This window comes from Nesoenas mayeri (assembly GCF_963082525.1).
Source record: "Nesoenas mayeri genome assembly, chromosome: 3".
NCBI lineage: Eukaryota > Metazoa > Chordata > Aves > Columbiformes > Columbidae > Nesoenas > Nesoenas mayeri.
Window position 1 is genome coordinate 68718705 of NC_137544.1, and position 24653 is coordinate 68743357.

The 24653-nt window shown below is 41.2% G+C and overlaps 1 protein-coding gene across 3 annotated transcripts in view; it reads right to left on the reverse strand.

Annotated features, from left to right (window-relative positions):
- SASH1 (SAM and SH3 domain containing 1) overlaps window positions 1-17565 on the reverse strand; it is a gene marked incomplete at both ends in the record, with an annotated part of 539456 nt that extends 521891 nt beyond the window's left edge. For 2 of the 3 annotated variants that reach the window (XM_080342259.1, XM_080342258.1), the window contains one exon: window positions 16644-17117. In XM_080342259.1, coding sequence (XP_080198385.1) covers window positions 16644-17117 — 474 coding nt within the window. Of the gene's footprint in view, window positions 1-16643; window positions 17119-17554 lie in introns of those variants that run through there. The other variant, XM_080342260.1, reaches the window with a different exon arrangement.
- Between the last annotated feature and the right edge of the window lie 7088 nt (window positions 17566-24653).

A 24653-nucleotide genomic window follows, 5' to 3' on the forward strand; every position in this document is an offset into this window, starting at 1 on the left:
CCTTTTCACTGATTTATAACTTCCCCTAAATTATTTCCTAATTTTCTCAAAGCTCCAGGCTAGGAGCAACAATGCAAAATGTTTCTTGTAAAAGCAAGATATTGAACTGTTTGTTTTCAGGAACAGTGTGCTGAAAGTGGGTAACATCAGCATTATTTAAGAATGTTTTCAGCTATTTAAAAATAAACTGTTGAGAATGACAGACTTTGCATAAGTATATGTAGATGAAAGCATGGTTCAGCAATTAAGTATAATCTCCAGTATGCTGCAGCTTGCCCCCTTCACATTAAGACAAGCATTTGTGAATCAAAACATATTCAGTCCATTAAAACAATAATGCCAACAACACTTTAAGACACTAAATGGGTTCCCACTGCATTAACTGGAAGATCTGCTGATTATACAAGTGAAGAGTAAGACAGACAGCACTGGAGAGAAGCAATCACAGGGATGCAGATGCTGCTTTTTATCATTTACCCCTTCCATTGCTAAGGTTTGAAGAAATGGGAGAGTCACCTGGATCTGGTTTTCTCTCACCTGGGCATCTGAACTCTCCAGAGCTCTTCAATGAACTTGATTCCTTTCAGCAGCACACCCCTCCCCACTGTTATGTTACTGTTCTGTGTTTCAGGATAGTGTGCATATGACTGAGCACTCATTTGAGAGCCAGGAAAAGATTTATTCTCATTATATATGACAGTCAACTGCTCTTGCTTCTGCCTTTTGCAACATCACAGCAGGTAGATCCTCATAATGTATGGCCATCATGCAGTGCAATTAATAGAGGAAGAGCCCTTCTTCAGGGATAATGGTATCAGACATTTCATTACTGGGCCACAGTTGACAGAAGAAGAGACTTAAAATAATCCTGCTGTGACCTTCCCACATAAGGGACAAGTCAGATGGGTTTAAAGGGACGAAGATCCTAGGAATTAGAAGCATGAATGATGAATTCCTGGCAAAACAGGATACACAATGGGCAAAGAAATCTGAAAGTACCTTTTCTCTGCACAGAATGAAGGAAAGTCGTGGTATGCCCTATAAGTCTATTCCTGTGTCAGTCATTCAATTGCTCATACTCGTGTAATGCAGGCTACTCCCAGGCCTCTGTCCCTGGTATGTTGTGTAAAGCAGACCGAACTAATCAACTAGTTTCCATTTTTGTTTGGTTGTTTTTTAGCCTACCTTCTCTAAAAAAAACAAACAACCCACAAACTGCAGCATACTTATCTGCCTGTTGCCAGACCTCCAAAAAGTGTAGGAAACTTATTGAGGTCTTGATGCAAGAGGGAAAATGTAGAATAGCAGAGACTCCTTGGGAAGAACCAATCCATTAGGTTATGCAGAGAAAGAGAGGAGGAGGGAGGGATATCCTTGCAAATATATAGTAAAATCTCAAAGGCCTGTGATTAAATACCTCATTAGCCCTACCCCTAGTGACCCTGAATCAGGTCAGTACATCTGTAGGAAGATGCAGAACAGGCACATTTATTTTTGCATGACATGCCTAGTAGGAAACATTTCCTACAGTTTATACTTTTGAGTCAGACTAATAAAGAATAAAGATACTTCTGAGGGTTGAGAAATTTGATCACGATCCATGTGTGACCCAGCCATGTTGTTGTTTTCTTCATCTGCATCCTGAACAACAGAACAAATACTATACAGCATTCAATATGCACCAGGCCAGATCCTTGGCAATGACCAACACACACAGCACACCCCAGGAGGTGTTTTACAAAAGCATCTCAACACCTTCCTTTGCAAACCCTGCTTCTACATGTGCACATTCCTGTAGTGCCTACAAACAAACTCTCCTTGGGCACAAAGTGCCAAATGACAGCACAGAGTGCTGTGCTCTACCCATGAGAAAACAAGCAGGAGATGAAATGCGGAGCAGACATAGCTGTCTGTGCCCAACAGACATCATATATGTGGGGGCAAACAACTCTACAAAGGAGTTCACTCACTAGGTTAGATTTATGATCACAACTAGACTGGTAGCATGGAGGGAAATGCAAGGAGATGGCCTGTTGTGTACCAAGAAAGCATGCTACCCTCTCCCAAAACCGGTGGTGTAACAGTTACCAAGAACCGTTACTTATTTGATAAGGGAAGATAACAGAAAGGTGAAACAAAACTGTATTTGTTGGAACAAGATTATAATGCTGTGCAGTGAAAACCCTGTTGATCCTCCCACATAAAAATACTTTTGTTTCATTAATCAAAAAGTGATAAGATGTTTAACAGTCAACATAGACTTGTCAAGAACTAATTATTCCAAATCAGCCTGATCTCTTTGTATACCAGACAATAAGCCTCCTAGCATAAAATAAATAAGTAGATGCCAAAAATCTTGACTTTATTGTGTCTTTTGATACTGTTTCACAAGATATTTGTATTAGCAAACTAAGGAAGCACAGCTTAAGTGAAAATAACAGAAGAGTATAAAATATGAGAAAAACCATATTTAGAAACTATCTGTGCCAAAATTTGAAGAGGTATCAAGAGATGTGTTGCAGGGGGCTGTCTTAAGTACAGCAATAATAATTATTTTAGTACTGATTTGGATGGTGAAACAGATTTTTTTTTTCTTTAATATCATCAGGTCATATTCAATTCGTTGAAGCATTAGTTCACAGGAGGCCAGGCTTAGGATTCAAAATGGCCTTAAACTGGACAGAGAGCCTGGTAAATAGAAGGATGTTATTTATCAGGGACAAGGGCAAGAAAGCACACCTGCCTATGAGTCATTATGTACACCCATAATGGGAAACAAATGGCTCACTCTGCTATCCAGAAGTCTTGGGGCCTCCTGTGGATCCAAGGCATGAGTCAGCAATATCATAACATTACAAAAAGGTTAATAGCCACATGGGGACAAATTGAGCAAATGATAAAGTGCAAAGACAGAGTAACTCAGGTTCTGCCCAACACTAGCAAGGCCCTCGCAGGGATACGGTGCCCAGACTCCTTCAGACCAGCTAGGGAGACAGTACTAGGGAAAGTGTGAACTAAAAGGAGGATAAATGAAGTATCTTCTTTATTTTAGTAGACACATTTATGTAGGATTTTGTAGTACCCACAGGTAGCTAAAGCTTGCTGCCAGAGAAAGAGAAAAAACCCTCTGTTCTCCATGCACCTAGCAGAAGTGGCAAGAAGTAACAAGCTAAAATTATTGCACAACATAGGTAGGTAATATACTAAGAAAATAATGCTAATGGCAAAGACATCTTAGCACTGTAAAAAGATTAATAGCTGAGATTAAGACTGCAAGTAATGCAACCTCTGTAAAGTTAGACAACTGCTGATCAATCAGTAGTTTCAAAATCCAGCTCGCAGTTGGGGAAAGCATTTGCCACTATGTCGCCTTTATTCAGAGGTCCTGGAAAAATATTTCCATCACAAAAATTACTAAGGACTGGTACCACCAGTTAGCCAAACAGCAGGACATTTAACTCCCAGTCTGGATCTGATGTCACATAAACAGAATTATCTTTACAACTTTGGTAATACCCATTTAGTCAAACCTTAGATATATTGATGGGGAACACATGGAAAACTGCTGCACCAATTCCACTGCTTTTTCTGCTCTTTAGAGATATTCAGTTGGTTCAGTTCCATGCAGCTCTACCACTTATTTGTACAGTGGAAAAGAAGCTTGCATAAAACCACAGGAGTCTTTTTCTAAACATATTATTCAGCTGCAAGCTGTCTAAACAACATCCAGAGCTGTGATTTAAACATGAACCTACAGAAAAAAAAAGAAAAAAAAGAAAAAAAAAAGCTTTTCCCTTCCAACTTTTCTTGTATTTAAAAGACACTGACAGTGTTTAGTGTTTGGAAACCTTTCTACACAGTTTTGGGAATATAGAAAAAAAACACCCTTTGAGTGTTATTCACATACACTTTTATGAGTTTTTTTCAATCCTGGGCTGACAAAGTTGTCTACATGGACACAAACAATGGCCTAACAGATCTGAAAAATGTGTGTTCGTCAGAAAAAGGAACAGAAACCAGAGAATCTGAAGAAAAAGCAGGGCATCTTATGGGCAGCCAGACAGCAACTCCTCTGAAAACATCACTTTAAATTAAAAAAACCAAAACAAAACAGGAAATCAGTTATAATGTCTGCCAAATTTCCACCTTTAGGACTGAACAAACACACAAATATGCCAGTCTACCCATCTCCAAACAAATCCCACCATATCACCCAAGTCAAAAAAGTTATCTCCTTGGGTTATATAGCTCCAAAAAAATGTGATAGAAACTCACTCTCTAAAAAACTTTTTCTCAGCTTGGCTGCTCTTGAAACTTCTTTACTACAGCTCATATCTTCTTTCCAAGTTTAGCTCCTGTTAGACAATTTAAGCCGGTAAGGCACCAATATTTAACGTACAGGATTACTCTTTCTAAATAGGCTAAAAACCTTCCTGAAAGGGCTATCCAGCATCAGTAAATATTTATAGCCCAATTACCAACTCTTTCAATTTCTTGCCTTCTAAATATTTTTTCACGTACCAAAAAGCATCTCTTCCTTACTGATTAAATTTTCTATTCCCTTACTTCTACCTGAGAAATGGAAAACCATCCAGAATGTCACCATACTGTTTGACAGGTTGGGGCTTACTTCACAAGTCTCCAAACTGGAAAAATGGGAGAAATGAGAGGAAAGCAAGAGGAACAAAACAGAACTGAAACAAACCAAAAACCACAAACCAACCAAATAAAAAAAGTCCCCAAAACACCACATCACTAACAGAAAAGGGCTCCAGATCTATTTAATGGTATGTGTGTGGCAACATAAATGGAGGGGCAGCACCCCCAACCTCAGGAGGTTGTTCCAAAGAGGAAGGACTTTTACCAGTTCATTAAAATAGCAGCTATTAAAAATATGTTTTAGAAGTCATTTAGACCAAGGCAAGGTTTCAACCAGGAACCATAACTGTTACTTTTTTTAATTTAGAACCCTGAAAGCAGAATCATAGCTCCCTACCAAAGACCTCAGTTTGTTCCCAACAACATCAACGGCAAAATTTCCTTCAGTTGCATGATAGAGGGCAACACGGTCAGAGCCTACATACCTGCCAGAATCTATTGTAAACATGCCTTTACTTTTGAAAAACCTACTATAGAAAAGGAAACTGATAACACTGCCTAAACTGCAGAGATTTCCTCTTGTATCAAAGATCTATTTATCTACCAACGTACATGTTCTCCTTGTCTTACTTCCAAGCAGCTAGGAAATGACCTGCAGGAAAAGTACATGAAAGTAAAATTCTGTTCTGCAGTCTGTTTTAGAAAGAATTACCAAATGCTTAAACTAAAACCTAAATATTCATGCACAATATAAAACCTGTAAATATTGCTCTCATAGCGTATTATTCCTTGTCTGTGTGTTATATGGTACCACTAATAGATCACTAGTACTCGGGTAACTACCTGAAAGAGTACACTGAAAAGTTTTGTGGGTTTTTTGTAAATGCAACACTTTGGAAGATAAACCGGCACTAAAATTAGAGCAGTGTCATTTAGAACAGATTTTTTTGTCTTTCATCAGCAGAAGCCAGAGAAGTATAACAACATATCAGCAAATATTGGGGACAGGGGAGGTGGGAGACAAAAGGGGAGCAGCATCAAACATGTACTACTAAAGAGTCAAGATAAGTTCTGGGAGGGACTGTCTAAAGAATCAAGTGTTAGTGAAAACACCTGAATCACTCTGAAAGTCATTCTTAAGACACCACTTCTATAAGTTCATAACAGAATTTAAATAATGTGTTTAATCTGAAGGAAAAACAATGCTACTACAGTTAAAAATAGCACATCTTGAAAATTTAAAATTAGACACTTATGAACTGAAAACTATCAAGTGCATGAAGTGTATATTCATACTGCACAAAATATCAGGGAAAATGACAAAAGTAAAAAGACTCTGAAGTTAGGATGTACTAAATAAGAGGGGGAAATTGTTTCTGTCTAATTGCATAGCAAACTCAAATTACAGAAAGACATTTTCAGTGGTAAATATGGCAAAAGAGATTATGAGAATCAATGGAAAACAAGCTTTTTAAATTCTTCCACTACATTTGCCTTAAAGTTAATTCATATTCACTGTATGAAACTGTTTCTTATTAAAAATATTATACTCATTTCCTTATCCATGTAGTAAGAATCATGATCAGCACAACTGAATATCTGCTTCATTTTCCAAGTCCAGATCAATATTATTAACTATTACATAAATTTCAGACACTGAAAGATCTATAAAACAAACTCTATGAAAACAATTAGTTTTTCCGGACAAATCTGTGCTCCTTCCAAAACCACCATACACACAGAGAGGAAGGATACAAACCAACAGCTTATTTCCTGTTAGATGCCATGGGAATTGATTTAATGAATCCAGTGGTCACATAAACAGTTCTTTTCAACAGACATAAATTTAAAATATAAATTCTCTTTTAAGTAAATTTCCAGCTCTAAAATGAATTAATCCCTTAGGGAAACACCTCAGTCCTTTACAACTTCCTATATAGGTGAATTAATACTCACTACTGAAGGCTCATATGAAAACTACCCAATTTTGTACGTGAGGTAGGATTTTATAAAAGGCACAGCACCCACACTATCATGTACTTGCTACAATATTCATACAAGCCAGCTTCAACAAGAGATTCAGACTATTAATTACAACAATCTCTGCTTTCACTGATAGGCATAAAATTTACCTCTGACAAGTGGTATTGAAGATTAGTTAAACTCCATTGGAAAAATATCCCAAACTGGTTAAATTCTGTGCAGTGCCACTTATAGAAGTAAATGGGCACTGAGGCTAACAGTCTGGGAGTACCCAGGAACAAGCCTGGCTCCGCTGATTTCCATTGCTACCTGACAGCAATTAAGTTAGTTCCCTCCCTTTCGCTATGCAGCCCGTGCATGTCCTTCTGTCAAAAATAATAAAACCCCTTTCGCTGGGGGAATGATTGCATCAGGACCCAAAGAACTACTGAAAGGAGAATTTTTCCACACTGCATCAAACATTGAGATTCTAGACCACAAATCTGGGAAACAGAGTCAGCTTTTTAGGAGACCTTTGCAATAACCTTTGCTGGCGATCCCAATCTTACGTCTTAAAGAGATAAAAATTAAATGACGTTGGATTTTTTGTTTGGTTTTGACATTATTAGCAATGTCACACACTTTTTTTACTTCTAGTCACTGACTGCATGAAGTATGTCCTTAGTGTATGCAATTTTTAACCTTGGACAGAAACCAGCTAGTGGTATTCCCGTCAAACTTTCTCTGGCTCCATTTTACTCCACAAGATACGGAGCATTATTTTTACCACTGTGTAAATATCAAGTGTATGTGAAAAATCATCTCCCTGAAATACTCTCTTGGCAAAATCTTCTTTAGAAGCTGTTACAGCAAAAGTCCAATAAGTTTTCTTCACATGAAAACAAAAATGCAGGTGAAATTAAAGTGACTCTTTTTCCAGATCTCTTGGTCTAGTTTCAGCCACATTTCCTTATTTTCTGTTTTTTATCCTTTTTTTGAATGTTAATACCTTAAAATGGACAAACCTTCTTGGTTAGTAATTCCCACAGTTCTCTTTATTAAGTCTTGAACTTCTTCAGGTTTGAGTTTTAAAATGAGATTTCCTTGTGATGTTTGGTCTGATATGAGAGAGAATGTAGACTCAGGGCCTGAAAAAGTCACTCATTCTTATCTTTAGGTTGAAATTCTTAGCCTAGGAACTAGCACATATAGATTTGTAAAAGACCTTCTCAAGGGCAAGTTAAATTCCTGATGATTCTTTATTCTGGTACTTCTCACTCCCTAGCTATGGAAAAAGCTTTGTTAAACTAATAGGGGGAAGTATTTAGGGGGAAACCTTAACTGCAAGCTATACAAACAATCAGAGATTAATTTGTGTAAAAATTCTCAATGCAGTTCAACACAAGCAGTTATTAGTAGAACAGGTTTCAACACAATTCGAAGAAAAACATTTTGGCAACCACTAAATAATCAGACAAGAATTCAGAGATGCTGCGATTAGAAGCTATTATCATGATCACATGATTAGCATTAACAAATTATGAAAAATAAAAAAAAAACAACCAACTTCCAACATTTTTGCATTGAACTCATAATGTCTGATGATGTTTGAATTTATTTATTAACATTTATTTATTATACATTCAGCCCCATACATATACATGTCAGTCCCATACATATGTTCAAAAGCAATAATACATCCTGCTTTTTCTAGATCAATCCCTTCTTTCTGCCACAGAACTGAGGCTGGAGGGACTTTGTATAACTGCAGCTTGTGGCAGTTTTAAGATCAAAATTTTTAAGATCAAAGTCTAGAGTGCTGGCTCTGTGAGACAAGGTCTTGGGCTCAGCCAACTGTGCTGGTCAACCGGAAGGCATCTGGGGACACTGAGCATGAAGGAGGGAGAAGTGACAGCCCCACTATCCTGAGTGTGTAAGTGTGTCTTCTCATCAGAGCATGGGGGAGGAGAGAGAAGGATCCAAATTACAATCTGGGGATCTGGGGTAGCAGGAGAAGGAGATGGAATGAAAGTCATACAGAGACTGGGATAGGGTGGGATCAAGTGAGAAAGACACAGTGTTGTCATTTCCAGCTGTACAAAAAGGTATCACTGCATCAGTTCTGTCTTTCCACTCAAACAGATTTTGGTTAACACTCCATAGCTTTGTTGAGCAAATTCAGATCAGGGAGAAAAAGATTAGGGAGAATGAAGGCAAAAGGTGTATATTATTGGTGGGAGAGGGATTGCTCTTAGGGAAGAAGATAGTATTCCTTTAGGCAGACGTAGTGGAGATGATTTAGGAGAAGTCAGGGAATGGGGAGCTCTGGGGTCCACAGCAGGCTCTGAGACAGCAGGGCTGGTAGATGCAGAGCCCAAGGGACAGGAGCTTGCTGGTGCAGAAGAGTCACTCCCAGCAAACAACTCTATCCACAAACCAAGGGTACAGATGCAGAACTGGCTCCCACTCCTAGTTTTGGTTTTTAAGGGATTTTTTTTTCTCTATGGTATATTGACTTATTAAGTTTTTGGTTTATACTGGCTTTTGGCCTTCTTCACAGCATGAATAGCCTAGCTCCAGCTCTCAGCCACTGAAGCTCTCAATGCCTTTTTCTGCTAATAAAAATATTTCCTTCTGTGCATGTGAGAGCATGGCCAAGTGGCCACTTAACTAACTCTGGGAAAAAAAAAGAAAGTACAAGATTTTCTTAGTCTGAGACTGAAAGGCGAGGGTTTTTTTTCAGCTTTTTAACTCTTTTCTTAACCACACCAGGTCAAAAGCAGACTTAATTTCCCTGTAAAATTCCTACCTACATATGCAGTGAAAACAGCACATGCCTCCTTCAGGGTGTGGATTGTCAAAACCAACACATTTCTTCTTTGGAAAAAAGAACTTGTACAAAACACATATTTGTACCCAGTTGTAGGGTTTTTTTTGCTGTATTTTATTAACATTTCTCTCTGATTTTGAGTTACTGGGAGGACAGGTGTAAACAACTATGTGTACTTGATTCCAGCCAATATACATTAGTGGAGATTTCCAAGAATATTTACCAAACATTTATTCTAGCACAAATCTGTAAGATCTATCTTCAAAAGTCTACCTAGCTGCTGTTCAAGCTGCTAATGGTAATATTTAAAACTCTGAAATGTTCTGATATGGTTTTTTTTGGAATGCGACTGCTGTATTTATCATTCTCATCTCATGTCATTCTGTTCTCACCCACCACAACAATTACAGTCGGTAAGGGTGTGCTTGTTAGCTGATTTAAATTCAAACACTTCACGCCAAACCCAGCATCAAATGAAATCACTGGCAAAACCCTCACTGACTTCACTGGGAATGAGACCAACTGGAGGAGCAAGGCTCCCATGAGAGGCGTGCATCACCGCCATTCACATCCTGCTGAGTTTGTGAGAACCAGGACGAGATACTATTTGAAGGCCCTTAACTTGTGTTTCACATGACACAGCACTTCTCTTTTGTTTTGCAAAATCGTAAGAAGAGTTTTTTTTAACTATCTGCAAGCAACAAACCAAAGAGGCTGGATGAGTCACTGGAGACAGTTCTGGGCCAGCTTGGCTCGCAGACTGCCAGTGTCGGGGAAGGTTCACCCAGTTCTCCCCTTCGTGCAGCATAGCCGGTCCCAAAATAATGCAGCAGTGCTAAACATAGCACCACTGTGCTCTTTTAATAGATGATGATTCCTGCAGCGCGTACAAGCCACCACATTTGTCAAGATAAGAGCATCAATATGAGATGTCATATTAACCTAGACAAAGAGATTGAAGCAGATAGCTTTGTCAAACACCAAGCAAAGGGGCTCATTCAAACTGACAAAGCAAGACATTTAAAAGTTGAACCTACCAATCTAGTCTTAATTCATTCTGTCTTCTCCTACTTTGGAAGAGTCTCTAACCAGTAAGTGAGATCCTGTAAGTGATATAATAAATTCATTCCTAATCTGCAATAACAATATTCCTGTCACTTCAAACCCCTTTGCTGCACTTTTCAAAATTCTGTAATAGCTGGTAGTATGTTTCAGATTATACATACAGATCTACATATGTTAGTGGATAGGGACTCTTCATAATTACATATGCACATAGGGTATAACTCATAGGAAAAATTAACAGGCATAACTCATTGCCATATAGCCAAGTTACTGATTATTCCTTGATCTCTATTACTTACACGCAAGGAAGTTTACTCTTAATTGTAAAGCAATGGACAAAGATGCTGCAGTAGTGGGTCCAAATGCTTCACCATTCTAAAATTTTTCATGACTTGAGGTAATTTATTCAATTTCACATATGAAATCAGGGACACAGCTTCCCTATATATTATGGTATATGTGAACTAATGATATTGGTCATAAACAAAACTAGAAACATGGTCCACAAGATTACTTCATCGAGGAGAAATTATCTCAGTTTCTTTGGTATTCCTCACACATGGTTGTGTGTATGGGCTTCATCATCCTATATATGGCAGAGACAGAAGCTCTGGGGGTGTGGGTATCAACAGAAATATTTTCTTTAAAATGTGTTTTCTCCTCAGAAAGACTTATAATCACCAAACTTCTTTAAAACGGACAGGTTTATCGGTGTGTGGACATGAAGCTGGTAGTTATACTTCTGCCGTGCCACTGGTGGTGTCACTGTTGAGATGCTGTATGTACACAAGACCCCACATTATGTGAGAAAATTCAGTTCAGCTTTACACTGCAGAGGTTTGACTGAACCATGTCCTTTGGAAGAAGAAAAAGCATTCAGGGAACTACAAGAGGAAAGGCATTTCTCTTTTGCCAGGGACCTGTACGTTTGGCTTTTCCTTCAAACTTGGAGACATGTTGGAGTACAAGGGACAGATCTCCCTTACAGGGCAGCTGCTGCTGCTGCTGGCAGTGACAGGCAGTTCAGCCCTGCACAGCTCCTTGGAGCTGGGGCCACATGCTTCCCTTCTCCTCTGTCAGTCCTCACCACCACCAGAGCTGAGAAAATACACTGGGGACCTGAACACTATCGTAGAAAGGGGGCAAGAATGCTGTGGAGTTCATACTATCGTCTCTTAGGACTCCACCTTTAATATACGCTAATGGGATCTTCCTCCCCTCAAAACTGAGAGATAATGAAACCCGAGAAGGTTTACATTCAACTTCTCCAGAGGAGATTGAATACACTTTCAAATATTCAGGAATAATTCACATGCAAATGCAGCACACTGTTGTATTATTCATATTCTGCAACATTTTGCCTTAATGGTCTGATTGGAAGAAGATCTTTTTCAGTTTGTTTTCTTTGAGTTTAATAAACTGGGACTTTAAAACAACTGCCTGATATATAATATACTATATTTATATCTTTTCTTTAAAAGAAAACAGAGGTATGGAGTCAAAGGCAAATTCAGTGGTTTCTTATATAAAATACCTTTTCACTTCCTGAACATTGCCTGTAGCTTTGCTAATTTATTGCCAGGAAAATATTGTTACTACTTAATGCACTAGTACTTTTGTCAATAGGCAGCTTTCCCCAAGGCATATTTGAGAATGCTCTGCTAATCAAAGTTGATGCAGTTATTCCAAAGCAGCCAGGTCTTTAGAAAAAGGTTGATGTTTAATTCTAGTATGGGTGAGTGTTGCCATTTGTTCAAAGCACAATATTTTTAATTCACTGAATTCACTCTGTAGATATCTAAAGCACTGACTACATTATCCAGTCCAGACTCAGCTTGAACCACTGTATTTCAAAGCAGTATTGCTGGCATCTTTACCTCTTAACATTTAACTTATGTGAAATATTCCTCATTTTGCAGCGACAAGGATTAAACAAAGATTTAATCAGAACCACAAATCTGTGCTATATCATCAGCACAGAACTTAAAAAACAAGTGGTTGGGCGTGTAAGCAGATACCCACTTGGATCTGACTTCTTACTTTTCTACATCTGCTTGAACTCTTGAGATTACAACCTCAAATGCAGTCAAATTTTTTGTGTTTATTTTCCAAGCGTGTTGATAATAATGAACAGCACAGGGAGTGACAATGAGGTCACGTACATATGCATATATTACACTACAGTTTTATTCTCACTAATAAATACTGAAAACTACATGAGTATAACTTTAGTGAGGCTGAGCAAACATATTTATTGGTGTGGGAGCTTTTAATACATGTATGTTTTCAGTGATGTTAAATATATTTGCAATCCTCTGCAGATGAAAAATTGAATAAAGTTCCCCAAGAAACAGATCAGGCCATTTATTTCAATTAGAAATAGTAATGAAATTTCAGTAAACTATTAAATGTCACTTAATCTATATTTGAGATAAATAGAATACTTAATTTCTCTTGGCATGTTCCACAACAAGGTACCTTACTTGTGTTTATATTGACAAAATAGGTGCTCCTCTGCTTTCCCTACCCCAGTGACATTTAGTGACATGACTCCTGCTTAAACCCAGCATTGGCACAATCCATTTTGCAACAAGCCCACCAAGGCAAGAAGCGTCTCTAAGTGGAAGTAAAGGCTCTACTTCTTCTGATCTGGGTGGTTGGGGTCAGTGTTGGGCTTTCCTTCATTCATCTTTACTGGAACCCAGTGGGTCTGCTCATTCCTTCATCCCCCAAAACTACATGGCAAAAGAATATTTATAGTATTCCTATAATGAGCATAATTAAGTTCCTAATTAAGGACAGAATTACAACCATCGAGGATAATTTTTTAAAGTGGCTAGATGTTTTGAGATGACGCAGGTGTTTCATCTGGCTCAAAGAGGTACCACAAGTTCTTGTTTGAAGGGCATTCAAGTCCTTCACCTTCTCAGATATATCTGACTTCTAAGGCTATCAGCCAGCAACAGCAGGCATGAAGGTAAAGCAGAAAGCTTTGAGTATTAAGGAGCATTACCAACATGGAACAAAACCTGACTTCTGTGGAGTTCTCCTCAGTTACAGTCATATTCCTTGGTTTATACCTGAAAAATAGTTAAAATACGATTTGAGGAGGTGAAGACTTGTTCTAATTCTCCATGTCTGAAGTTGCCCCCACACATGGCTTCATTTCAAAGTTTGAACATCTTTAAGAGATGTTTATATTTTATCATTTTTATGTTTTTATTTTATATTACATTCTGCTAAGTAATTGTTAGTCATTTTTACTGACTGTAATCAAACTAAGCTAAACTAGAATTTACCATGCCAATGCACGTGTATCCTCTGTTGTTTCATCCTTCATCTGAAAATACAGCAACAGCACTCAAACAACAGTAAGATGATGCTTTTAGCATCTCTGCAGACACATTCAATATTTTTTTTTTTAATTTTCTGACATATCTACAACTAAGGCAACTACCAAAAGCTTATGAACAAGACAGAGAAGCAGTACTTCCAGTTCTCTGGGACTTTTCCAAATAAAATGCCAAAATTGTCTGAGAACTACATAACCAAACACATGAAGTATTCTTCCTGAAACCAGAAAAATGCACATACGTATACACACATGCATACACAAACAAGCATGCTCCTCCATTCATAGATACTACTTTCCATTCATAGATATTAACAAGAAGAGATGGTGCACTCTCCATGTAAGCCATGGAGGGAAGCAGCACAGCAGCACCAGAAATGCACAGAGACGTCAAGCAGGTCAGTGTCTAGTGCCCTGCTCCAGAATATCCATGTGACCATCTGTAAATGGACATATGACAAATGTATACAAAAATCTTGCCACAAACCCCAAGCTGATTCTTTAATCCTTGGCACAGCAGAGAATACATCCACATTGTTTTGACATGCACAAGTCTGTACACTGCTTATTCTATACTAAAAAAGTATAACACAGGTTGCTTAAATTATATCCACAATTTTTGAAAGTTTTGGGGTTTGGGGTTTTTTGGTTTTTGTTTGTTTGTTTGAAGAGACACTGTTATAATATGGCTCTTTCCCAAATGAGAGAATACAGTATATCATTTTTCTTGCTCTAAACAACATCCAGTGAATAATGTGCAGTGATGTGATCTTTTGCTATTCCCTTTAAGCCGTTTTGGAGATGGATTGCTACAGTGGGTGGCATTCAGAACAACACATGTTGAGCAACACTCACTCAAATCTTGCCAGCTTTATGGTTTCTTACAACATGCTATGATGTGAAGTGATTCACACTGAGGAGATGGAGAAAGTTTTTCTATTACTGTAAAAAATGAGGTTATATGCATTTATCATCCAAAATAAATACATTGACACCACAGGCTGAAATAAAACTAGGAAAGTAAGCTTGGTTCCTCTTTCTATTCCGAATATTGCTTTTAGATTTAAAGCAATTAAAGCAGACTGATGTTTTCTGTGTGAAAGGAACTTGCCCTGACAGTTAATCTACACTATTATCAGACGCATCAAATTAAAATAAGGTGAGCTAAAGAAGAAATCAACGCCAAAGATTTTAATTTCCTTGATGTCATATGCTGGCATCTTAGAAATTTTACAATTTCTATGCAAGAGGTATAGAAAAGATAAGGCAGAGGAACCACTTGGTGAAATGGAATTGGCAACTACGAACACACATGAAGTCGAAATCAAGAAGTGTAACAGGGCTATGGAGGTGGGTAATATGCTGCAGCTTCACTGATAAGGCAGAACTTTCATAGAAGTTCTTTTATATAAGACATGTCATGGTAATTTTGAAAGTCCAATGATGTATCACTGCAAGGGGAGAAAAAAAAAATCTCTGAAATGACACAGTAACTTTTAGAAGATGCTGTACTTAGACTAGATGTTCATGGATGTTCTGTTAGATTTGGCTACTGTCCTATCAGATTTGATACACTGTCTCTGACAATGTCATCAAGCAGATGTATCAGGAAAAGAGAGCAAATAAATATCTCAAACTAGTCAACTGTGCTGCACTTGAGAACTGACTAGTGGCTCTCTATCTCCAAGTGGTTAAAAAACTGGAGTCCTGAAACTTACTCTCCTATCACTCTTATTATCTGTACTTCAGCATTGTTATCTAAGTTGAATATTGCTCCTTATCCTCACATCCAGGTCCCCTACAGCAGACAATTCATTCTAAATTTTAATTTCTCGTGTTTATGTGAACTCAGACCTGCATACTTCCCTGTCACCTTGCTTCCAAACCTTCAGAAGCTTTGCAGAGGTAAAAAGTACCCACAAGTTGAAGGTCAACTTTGTAAGACTTAATCATTAAAGAAAATACAGGCAACTTGGGTCATGAAACAACTTTGAAGCACTTTGTTCTGAAATCAGATGAAATCATGCATTATAATACCTTATTTTCTTTCACAAATAGTTTTCTCCTCCATGGTATAATCCATTTAATTCTATAGTTGTATTTATTCTGCATATGATGTTTTCAGCAGGAAACCTACAGAAAACTTTAGACAAAACAATTTGTGTCTTCCAAACCATATTAATCAGCAGACTTTGTGTCCTGCACACAAACAGACTTATGCTGGAGCAGCTGATGGATAGTTTTGACATTCACCAGTCACTATCATCCTTCAGTAAATAAATCTAGGCAACAGAAGGAGTTGTTCCTCCAGCCACATTACCACTTGCTTCATGAGCCATTTTGACAACAGAAACTGACACTGAAGTATGACCTTTAAGAAAAGAGAGAAGACATCACTCTCCAACACAATGGAAAAGTTCCATAGAAAAGAAAAACAAACAAACAAAACCCCAAACCATTAAGTCTGTCCTGTCAATTTCTGCCTTCACGCCCCAAACCACACTGGACTAAAAGAACCGGTTAATAAAAAGAGGCGAAACCAAAACGCAGCACAATGCTGCACCACCCTGTAAGTCCACATCAGGCCACCAAGCCTTGGTGGATCTGACCTGTGTCGGCCCTGTGTCTCCACACCTGGCCAGTGCTGCATCCTGACTATGTTTCCCTCTGAAAATGCCACAGGTGCATCTGAGACACTCATGAGACGTGACAGAGGTGGGATCAGGCCCTGCTGGACCCCCTCATCTCCAGCTGGAGGTCCAGCTGCCACCACTGCCCCACCACACTTGGGAACACGGTGTCCCCCAGAGGGCAGGGCCGGCGGGCCCTGCTTACCTTGTTGGAGTAGGGGGGTTTACTCAGGTTGATGCCGTCGCGGATGAGCTTGTCCCGGATCATGATCTTCAGCTTCAGCCTGGGGTAGGCGACCAGCCCCCCGCCACCGGGCGCCCCCCGCCGCCCGCCGGGGCGCTGCCGGGGACCCGCCCCCCGCCGGGCCTCCTCCTGCCCCGACACTCGGCGGGGGCAGCGCCCAGCGGCGGGGGGCGCCGGCCGCGGGGGCGAAGGCGGCGGCTGCGGCTCCAGGGTGAAGTAGAGCCCCGCCGCCGTCTCGTCCGCCTCCTTCAGCCGCCGCACGGCTTCGTGGATCCGGCGCCGGTGGTGTGGAACGGCAACGCCGATGGCATCCAGGTCCGGGTCCCCGATCTGCTTGCAGACCTCCAGGTCGTCGTAGCCATTATCGACGAAGGACTCCGCGTACTGGAGGAGCTGCAGGGTCTTCAGCCACTCGTACACTATGTTGGTGCACATGCTGGCTCCAAAATAATAATGATCGCAACTTTCAGAACCGAAGCCAGCCTCCCCCTTTCCACTCCTCGCCAAAGGAAATAAAAAACACAAAACAAGAACTGCGATGTAACTAAAAGGATTCAAAATCAAGGTCAAGAACCAACATCCACCAGGAAAAAAATAAAAATCCTCAAGGCAGATCAGTAGGGCATTTCAAGCACTGCTGAACGAAACCCTCCTGTTTTCTTACCATCAACACAGCGGCTTTCTGCCACCAGAGAAGGGAGGCTCAGACTAGAGAGAAGTAAAATCTAAGGGTGCATCCCCTGAAATCCCAAGTCGCTGCTGCTGCACAACATCCACCCACTCTCTCTGGAAGTAATTCGCAGTTACTGCCTTTTTTTTTTTTCTTCGCCTCTTCCTTTCAATGTTAGTTTCTGTTTCTGCTTCTGTCTCACCTTCCTGCGCTCTGTCGTATGATGAATCTGTTTACTATATGTAGCTGCTTTGGTACACGATCATGTTGCCCGAGAACCGAGCTCTGGATCCCGCACTCTCGCTCGGCGCAGGCAGGGGTGCCGGTGTGCAGTGCCCTCCTCTCCCGTATCTCTCCCGGCAGCGGGTGCAGACGGCGGCTTTTGCCTTCCTTTTGAACAGGTCCTTCCTTTCGGATTAGGAGGAAAAAAGGAGGAAGACACAAAAAAAAAAAAAAAAAAAAAAATCAGAATCCCACTCACTTCGCCGAGTTACTTTCCCAGTTCCCCTTCATCCCTGGGAGGATGGTTAAAGGCGCTTCGCCGGCAGCGAGCCCAGAAACTGCTTTCCGATCCCACTTTCTCCGCGCTGATGCCTGCGGTGCTCTCTTGCCCCTCCGGGGTACACAGCCCTGCGCCCGCCGCTCACAACTTTCCTCGCTTTCCTCTATCCCTGCTGGCCCTCCCGCTGCTGCCCGCAGCCGCCCTCGGGAGGAGGAGACGGCGGCGGGACCGTGAGGGCAGCCGACGCTCCGTGCATCCTCCGGCGGTAGGGGCGGCTTGGCTTGGCGGCGGATGAGCTGATCTGCGGCAGGTCACTGGCGCTCCTCCCGCCTCCCCCGGCTGGTGGCGGTGCTCTCCCCTCCCTGTCAGCGGTACCCCGGAGCGGTGCTCCCTTCCCGGGTCCTCTTTCCTCCCCTACCCCTCAGGCGCCTGAAACGCCGCCAGCAGATTTCCTCCGGCTCCTCCCGGTGCTCCGGTGCGGCTTCTCCCCGCTCCTCCTCCGTGCCCGTACCCCTGCCCCGCGCTCTCCCCAAGGCCTTTCCAACTTTCTCCGCTTCCAGCCTGCGGTCTTTGCCACCGGCCACCCCCTGCCCGACCCGCCGGGAGAGCGGGGAGGCGGTGTGCGGCCGCCCGGGGGCAAGGCAATCCGGCCGGGCAACGGCGGGGTTTGCCTCCCCTGCGCAAGCTATCTGGGGGACTTGCCTGTCCCCGTTCCACCCGGCAAGGGAGAGGCACCGCGCCCAGGGGGCACAGCCCAGGGAACTGCACCCCAGCGCCCCTGGGACGGCGAGACCGACGGCGGCGTTGACTCCCGCGCAGGGACGACGAGCCCCTTCACGGCCGAAGAGCTCCACTTCAAGCGGGGGGGAGAGGAGCGGGGTTGTCAGCGGGGCGAGCGTCCTCCGCGTCTCCGGAGAGCGCAGAGGAAAAGCGGGAGACGCTGCCCCGCTCTCCCACCCGCCGCCGCGGGCTGCCTTGGGCCGGCGGAGGCGCCGCTCGCTGCCGCCGCGCTCGCCCCGCAACGCCGGGCTCGCAGCGCCCCCGCCAGGCTGCCGCGGAAAGCGCCGCTCGGCACGGCCCGGCACGGCACGGCCCGGCCCGGACCTGCCGCCCCACCCGGCCCGGCCGCCCCACCCGGCCCGGCGGGCGGCAGGACAGAGTGGCCAGGACTGCCCCATCGCCTTGCCAACCTCCAGAGGGCTGAGGTGTGGACCCCGCCACCATTTCAAGTTACAGCAGGTTGGAACTTGTGTTCTTCGAAAAATCCCTCTCCCTCAGCAGACCCTTCAACTCCGATGCCTGGAGTACTGAAGGAGTCGGAGCATTTCGGGCTCGTCCTGCCTATCCAGTCCCGTCAAAAGGGGCAGGGGCACCGGCAGGTGCAGGGACAGGGGCAGCCCTACTTGGATTGGGGGGAGCTGGGGACGGGCGGTGGGGGCGCCCACTCTGTCTCCCCAAAGCGCAGGGGTGCTGGAGGAGGAACACACTCTCTTTTGTAATTTGGTGGGGTTTATTTGTAACAGGTTTCCTGGAGGACCTTTTTCAGCAGATTGGCCCACGTTTGTCCTCGGGACTTCATGGTAGTTTCCCACAGGATTACATAGCATAGCAGCATTCTCATGGAAACCATTATAGTACAACGTGTTTTGAAAAGGTTAGATACTTACAAATGGTTAAAATGCAGCCTCTGGGTGTAAAGCCTAGAGATCATCGATTCATTTGCTAGAAAGGGAAAAAGGGAGGAACAGCATTTTATTATTTTTTAAAATCTCCTTCCACACCACTTTTTCTGTAACTTTTTTTCCTTCCAGACGACATAATATTTCAAACAAATTTTCCCTTCTCAGGTCAGAGATGGAGATTGAAGCAGCAATTATCTTCTCTTCACAGACCTGCTGAAAGACTGACAATGCCAGAGAAATTAGCAAGGAGGTTCTGTGAATTGGAGCTGGAACTGATGGTGTGAGAGATAGGAAAAACTGACTAGTACAGCCCACAATCATCAGGCTTGTTGACAGTACATACAGAATTATATAATTTTTATGTGTGCATTTTAGAATGGTCTTGGAAGTCTTTTAAAGTATTGCAAATGTTATGATTCAGATGTGCTTGGTAAACTGCTCGTCTCTTATCTGTAAAAGGGAGGGATCTTAGTTTCTGAGGGAATGGCAGGAGGAGAAGTGGTGCACCTTCATGGGAGCATGGAGTTTAGCAGCAGGTTACAACATTGTGAAACTCTCTCTGGTTGTGTTTGGCATTGATTTTGGTTTCACAAAACCAGTTCACCTGCTAGCAAATATGGCAAAGTTTTATGTGACTTTGAAATACAAAAATACTCAACAATTAAACCCAAAATGTTATGTCCACTTAGAAAAAAAAAAAAAAGAAAAAAAAGACAGTCCGAAGTCCAGGTAATCAAATACTGCTCCACTTCAGTCCCTGGGAAAAGTTTGGGGCAAGTCTTTGTGAAGACTTACATGAAGTTTTGGTAGATAGCTAGACGGGAGTTCCTCAGGGCTTGATATTAGGGCCAGCATTGTGCAGTATCTTCACTGATGCCCTCAATGACAAGGTGCGGTGTATCCTCAGCAAGTTCCCAGATGACACCAAATTGGCAGGGGTAGTCAATACGTTGGGAAAGTAATTTGAGACCTTTGTCTTGTGTCTTTTTGCTGAGCACTTCTAAGAAAGGTTTGGTGCTGTCTTCACTGTAGCTTTCCCCATAGGTAGTGAAAGACTGCAGTTAGGTTCCCTTTGCCATCTCATCTCTATGTTGAACAAACTAAGTTCTCCTAAGTTTTTCTCATATTTTTTCAGCAGACAAAAATTTGAAAAGATGCCGTTTGAGAAGTATGAAGAGTTATTTAAGCAAAAGCTCTATCATAGAAAAGAAAAATGAAAAAAGGAGACTGAAAACATTTCAATAAGGAATTTACATGACATTTAAGTGTAAAAATAAAGTTGTTTACTGAAACAAATGTATCACTTGGTACTTTATATAAACAAAGCAACGTTTTAATTTCAAAGGAGACTTTAAAATATAGAAAAACATGACCCTCTGCAATAAATATACTCACTTTATCTATCTTTGTAATAATTTAATGCTCACTGAGACAACCTAACTGGGTATGTAAAAAATGTATCTGATTAACATCCTTTTTTTCTCTGTCATGAAGCTATAATTATTTTTTATTTGGGAGGGCATTTGAAACAGGGTAGCTATTTATTTACAGTGATGATCCTTCCCCATTAAAATTTTGCAGGCATTAATTTAAGATAATTCTGTGATAGCTAGAAGATCACTTTCTGAATGCAATAAAAGAGCAATTTGAATAGAAATGGGAATAAATAACCAAATCAAGGATGTTGCTTTCCTCAGATCAAGTTCTGTAACCAGAATTGAGTTTAAAAATCAGGCCTCGTTTTCCTCAGTAACAGAAGGAGAAGGTATAAGAGCTAAACTTGTTCAATGAAGTAGCCAACTCTCTATTAACCAGGCAACCTCTAATATTTTTCTTGTATGTCACTGTCAATGAGAAGCTGAACGGGCCTGCAGGAGTACTACCTTCTTGGCCTTTTGTGGCAAAGAGTCTACCCTTAAAGAAAACAGAATTATCAGAAAACAAAACAAATATACACTATATCCCTAGAAATACATTGTGATTGCTATTTCACCAGCTGCTGGCAGACTCCTATTTCCATAAAGAAACATTTTCCTACAATAATTGAGGGTGGGTTTGTTCTTAAAAACTTAAAAAAACTGATTGTCATTACTATTGGCTTTGAACCAGAAGATAATACCAATACGGTGTGCACACAGTTAAATTTTACTTTTACATTTTGCTACACATCGAATGCTGTTTAACTATTTATTGCAGGTAAAAATAAGAAGAAATCCTAAGTTATTAGTAATAGCAGTGTTCCTGCTACTTTGGTTGTGGAAGTCCCTAGAAATACCAAATGAATATCAGCACAGTGGGTAGAAAACTAATGAAAATTTACATCCTCACAATTTACAATCTAGCACTTCCACGTGGTACCATTCTGGAATCATAATGAACAAAAAAAGCTGAAAGCTTTGCTCAATTGGACATTTACTGTGAGTTTATGTCTCATTTCTTTCTGTGAACTTCTACACTCTCTTCTTCATCAAGAAGAGTGTCTTCATCAGACACATGCACAAACCATGAAATGACAATCTTTATGCAGCTTTCAAGATTTTTTTTTTTCCAGTGAGAAACTGATTTTAAAGCATAGAGCTACTGCCTAATAAAATTGAACTCATAATAAGGATTATTTGTCGTAAACAAATACATTGTGAAAATCTACAAATATCAGGCATCATGTTTTCAGGATACCAAAGCATTTGGTGGAGGAAAACAAAAAACCAAACCAAAACAAAAACGGGAAAAAATGAACCCATAATTTCTAACTAGCCTGTGCAGCTTGCCCTAAAACTTGTGGGAGTAGCTGTAATTACCATCTGTAATTATTATGGGACAGACAGCAGATGTCAAGCACAGGGGAACTCTTAAATACTTCAGAAGTTATCCTCACCGTTCCAAAAGGGTCCTCCAGTGTCCTAGTACCGCAAGGTAGTATCTTGACTCCAGGGGAAAACCCCTTTCATTCCATTCAGGACAGTTAAGTCTTCTGTGGACTGCTGGGGCAATGTCACCCATTAGTTTTACAGGGCTATCAGAAAAGCTACTGTATGACAACCATGTCTGGTTTGTATTTACTCTGCCTCTCTTCAGAGGTGTATAGGCAAAGACTCAGATTTATAAGGTATTTAGGCGAAGACAGACAGAAAATCATGACATTTTCAAAATTACTAAAACCCAGACCCTTTTAAGTACATAAGCATTAAAACCGTGTTTTTAAACTTCTTTGTATTACATAGTTAATAGGAGGGACTGGCTGCTTTATTACCTGCTGGCATATGCTTGGTTCCCTTATTCCATGGGCTCTTTCTCTAACTGCTCCATTCATCCACCCTTCTTCCATGTCTGTTATCCCAACCAACTTCCTGCAGCTCTGTCTGCCTCGTGGACTGTGTTTTCCATCGTCTCCTATTTCCACAATTCCTCCTCTTTTCCTTGACGACTTCTCTGCTGAATGGCTTTTTTGTTACCAATCTTCAATTTCAGTTATTTTCTCCTTTGCTGCTATATCTGGATCTGGTTCTTTCCCCCTGCCCCTCCAACAAAAATAGTTAAGTTGGAAAATTTCCTTGTAGTGTTTGCCCTGTTTATGTACTTTTTTTGTTTGTTCGTTTGGGCACCTGCTAACTAGACAGAATATTGAGCTAAAGAGACTTCTCATCTGATTCAGCATAGCCGTTGCTATGTATGGTTTTTGTGAAGGGCAAAAGAACTACCCTAGTTTTCCCTTTCACTCTTGAGCTCAGCTGCTGTAGACACTATAAACACATAGAGCTTCCTGAACCACATTTGAGAAACAGGGCATAAAAGCAGGAGCCATGCAAGGTAGGAATCAGCAAGAGTAAAGCAGTGAATACTTACTCTGTTAATGGAGGGTCATCAAACTTAGAGTGCTTCCTTGAAGGAAGAAGTCAAGATTATTATCCAGGTGGCTTTCAGGCAAAAATTCCTAGAGCCAAGCAGCACAGCAGGTTAGCAGTCATGATTTTTTTTTTTTATGGGCCTGAATTCAACGCATCAGCAGGACCTCTATTCCTGGAGGAGGAGAAGAAGGAATGAACTGGCACGAAGGTTACAGCATGACCCAAGTTAGTTAGATCCTCTGAAGCAGCTAAGGATTAGGCTCCTGGTTTTGAACTAAAGAGTTTTGATAGTGATGAGACTCTGAAGAATCTCCACCAAGAAATTAGAAAGGACTCACTGTGCCATTTCAAAATAAAGACAGGATAGAGTGTTTGGATTCATGCAAAAGCTTCTCTCCAAATAATCAATGTCTGAGAGAATCAAATATTTCCCTGAATTCCCCTCAGACAGTCCCAGTCTGGATGAGTAATGAGAAATTAATCATCCTGTCAGAATAAACGCTGTGAGACCTTTTAGTAATGCTCATCCCTTTCTCCATAATAGATTTTTGTCAGTCATTCAACTAGGTGTCCCAAAAGACAACACTGCATCCCAGCTCCCACCTTTTGTGTGGTCTTTTTTTTCACCTGGGACCCATTTCGCCATCTCTTGGCATGTCAGGAGTCAGTCACACATCACAGGAGCCCGGCCCATCATGCCTGCCTTGCCTCTGCCAACTGCCGTGCTGCCACTCAGCACTGACTCTTCATTACATCTGTGCTGATTTCAGCCTTCCTGCAGCTGATACCCAGTATCTTCCTGACACAGGCAGTCACGGCTGCTGCATCTGTGGGGTTTTAACTGTTCAGATGGATAAATACAAGACTAGCAGAATGTTATAAGTATGAGGAATTAACAAACAAAATTTCTCACAATCATATGAATAGATTTACACCACACATATTTCTGCTCAAGTTGATATGACAGTATAATTAGAAATGCAAGAAAGAAAAAGGAAGAAGTAATATGTTTTTTGTCCTTCTGAGACCATTTTTCTTTGTTATAGGAGTTATGCCAGCTAAAAGAACCCTGAGTTTTTCCATAGATGCAAAATCAGGATGGCAGGATTTATCTCCAGAGAACACATCCAGTTTTATATTTTTGATGTATTACTTTTTATTTCCTTTTTCAACAACCAGAGAAGTTTTATCTTTGTACTATTGAGTCTTCATTTCTCTATAGTATGCATGCACTTTCCCTTCATTTACAAACACTTTCATATGACTGAACCC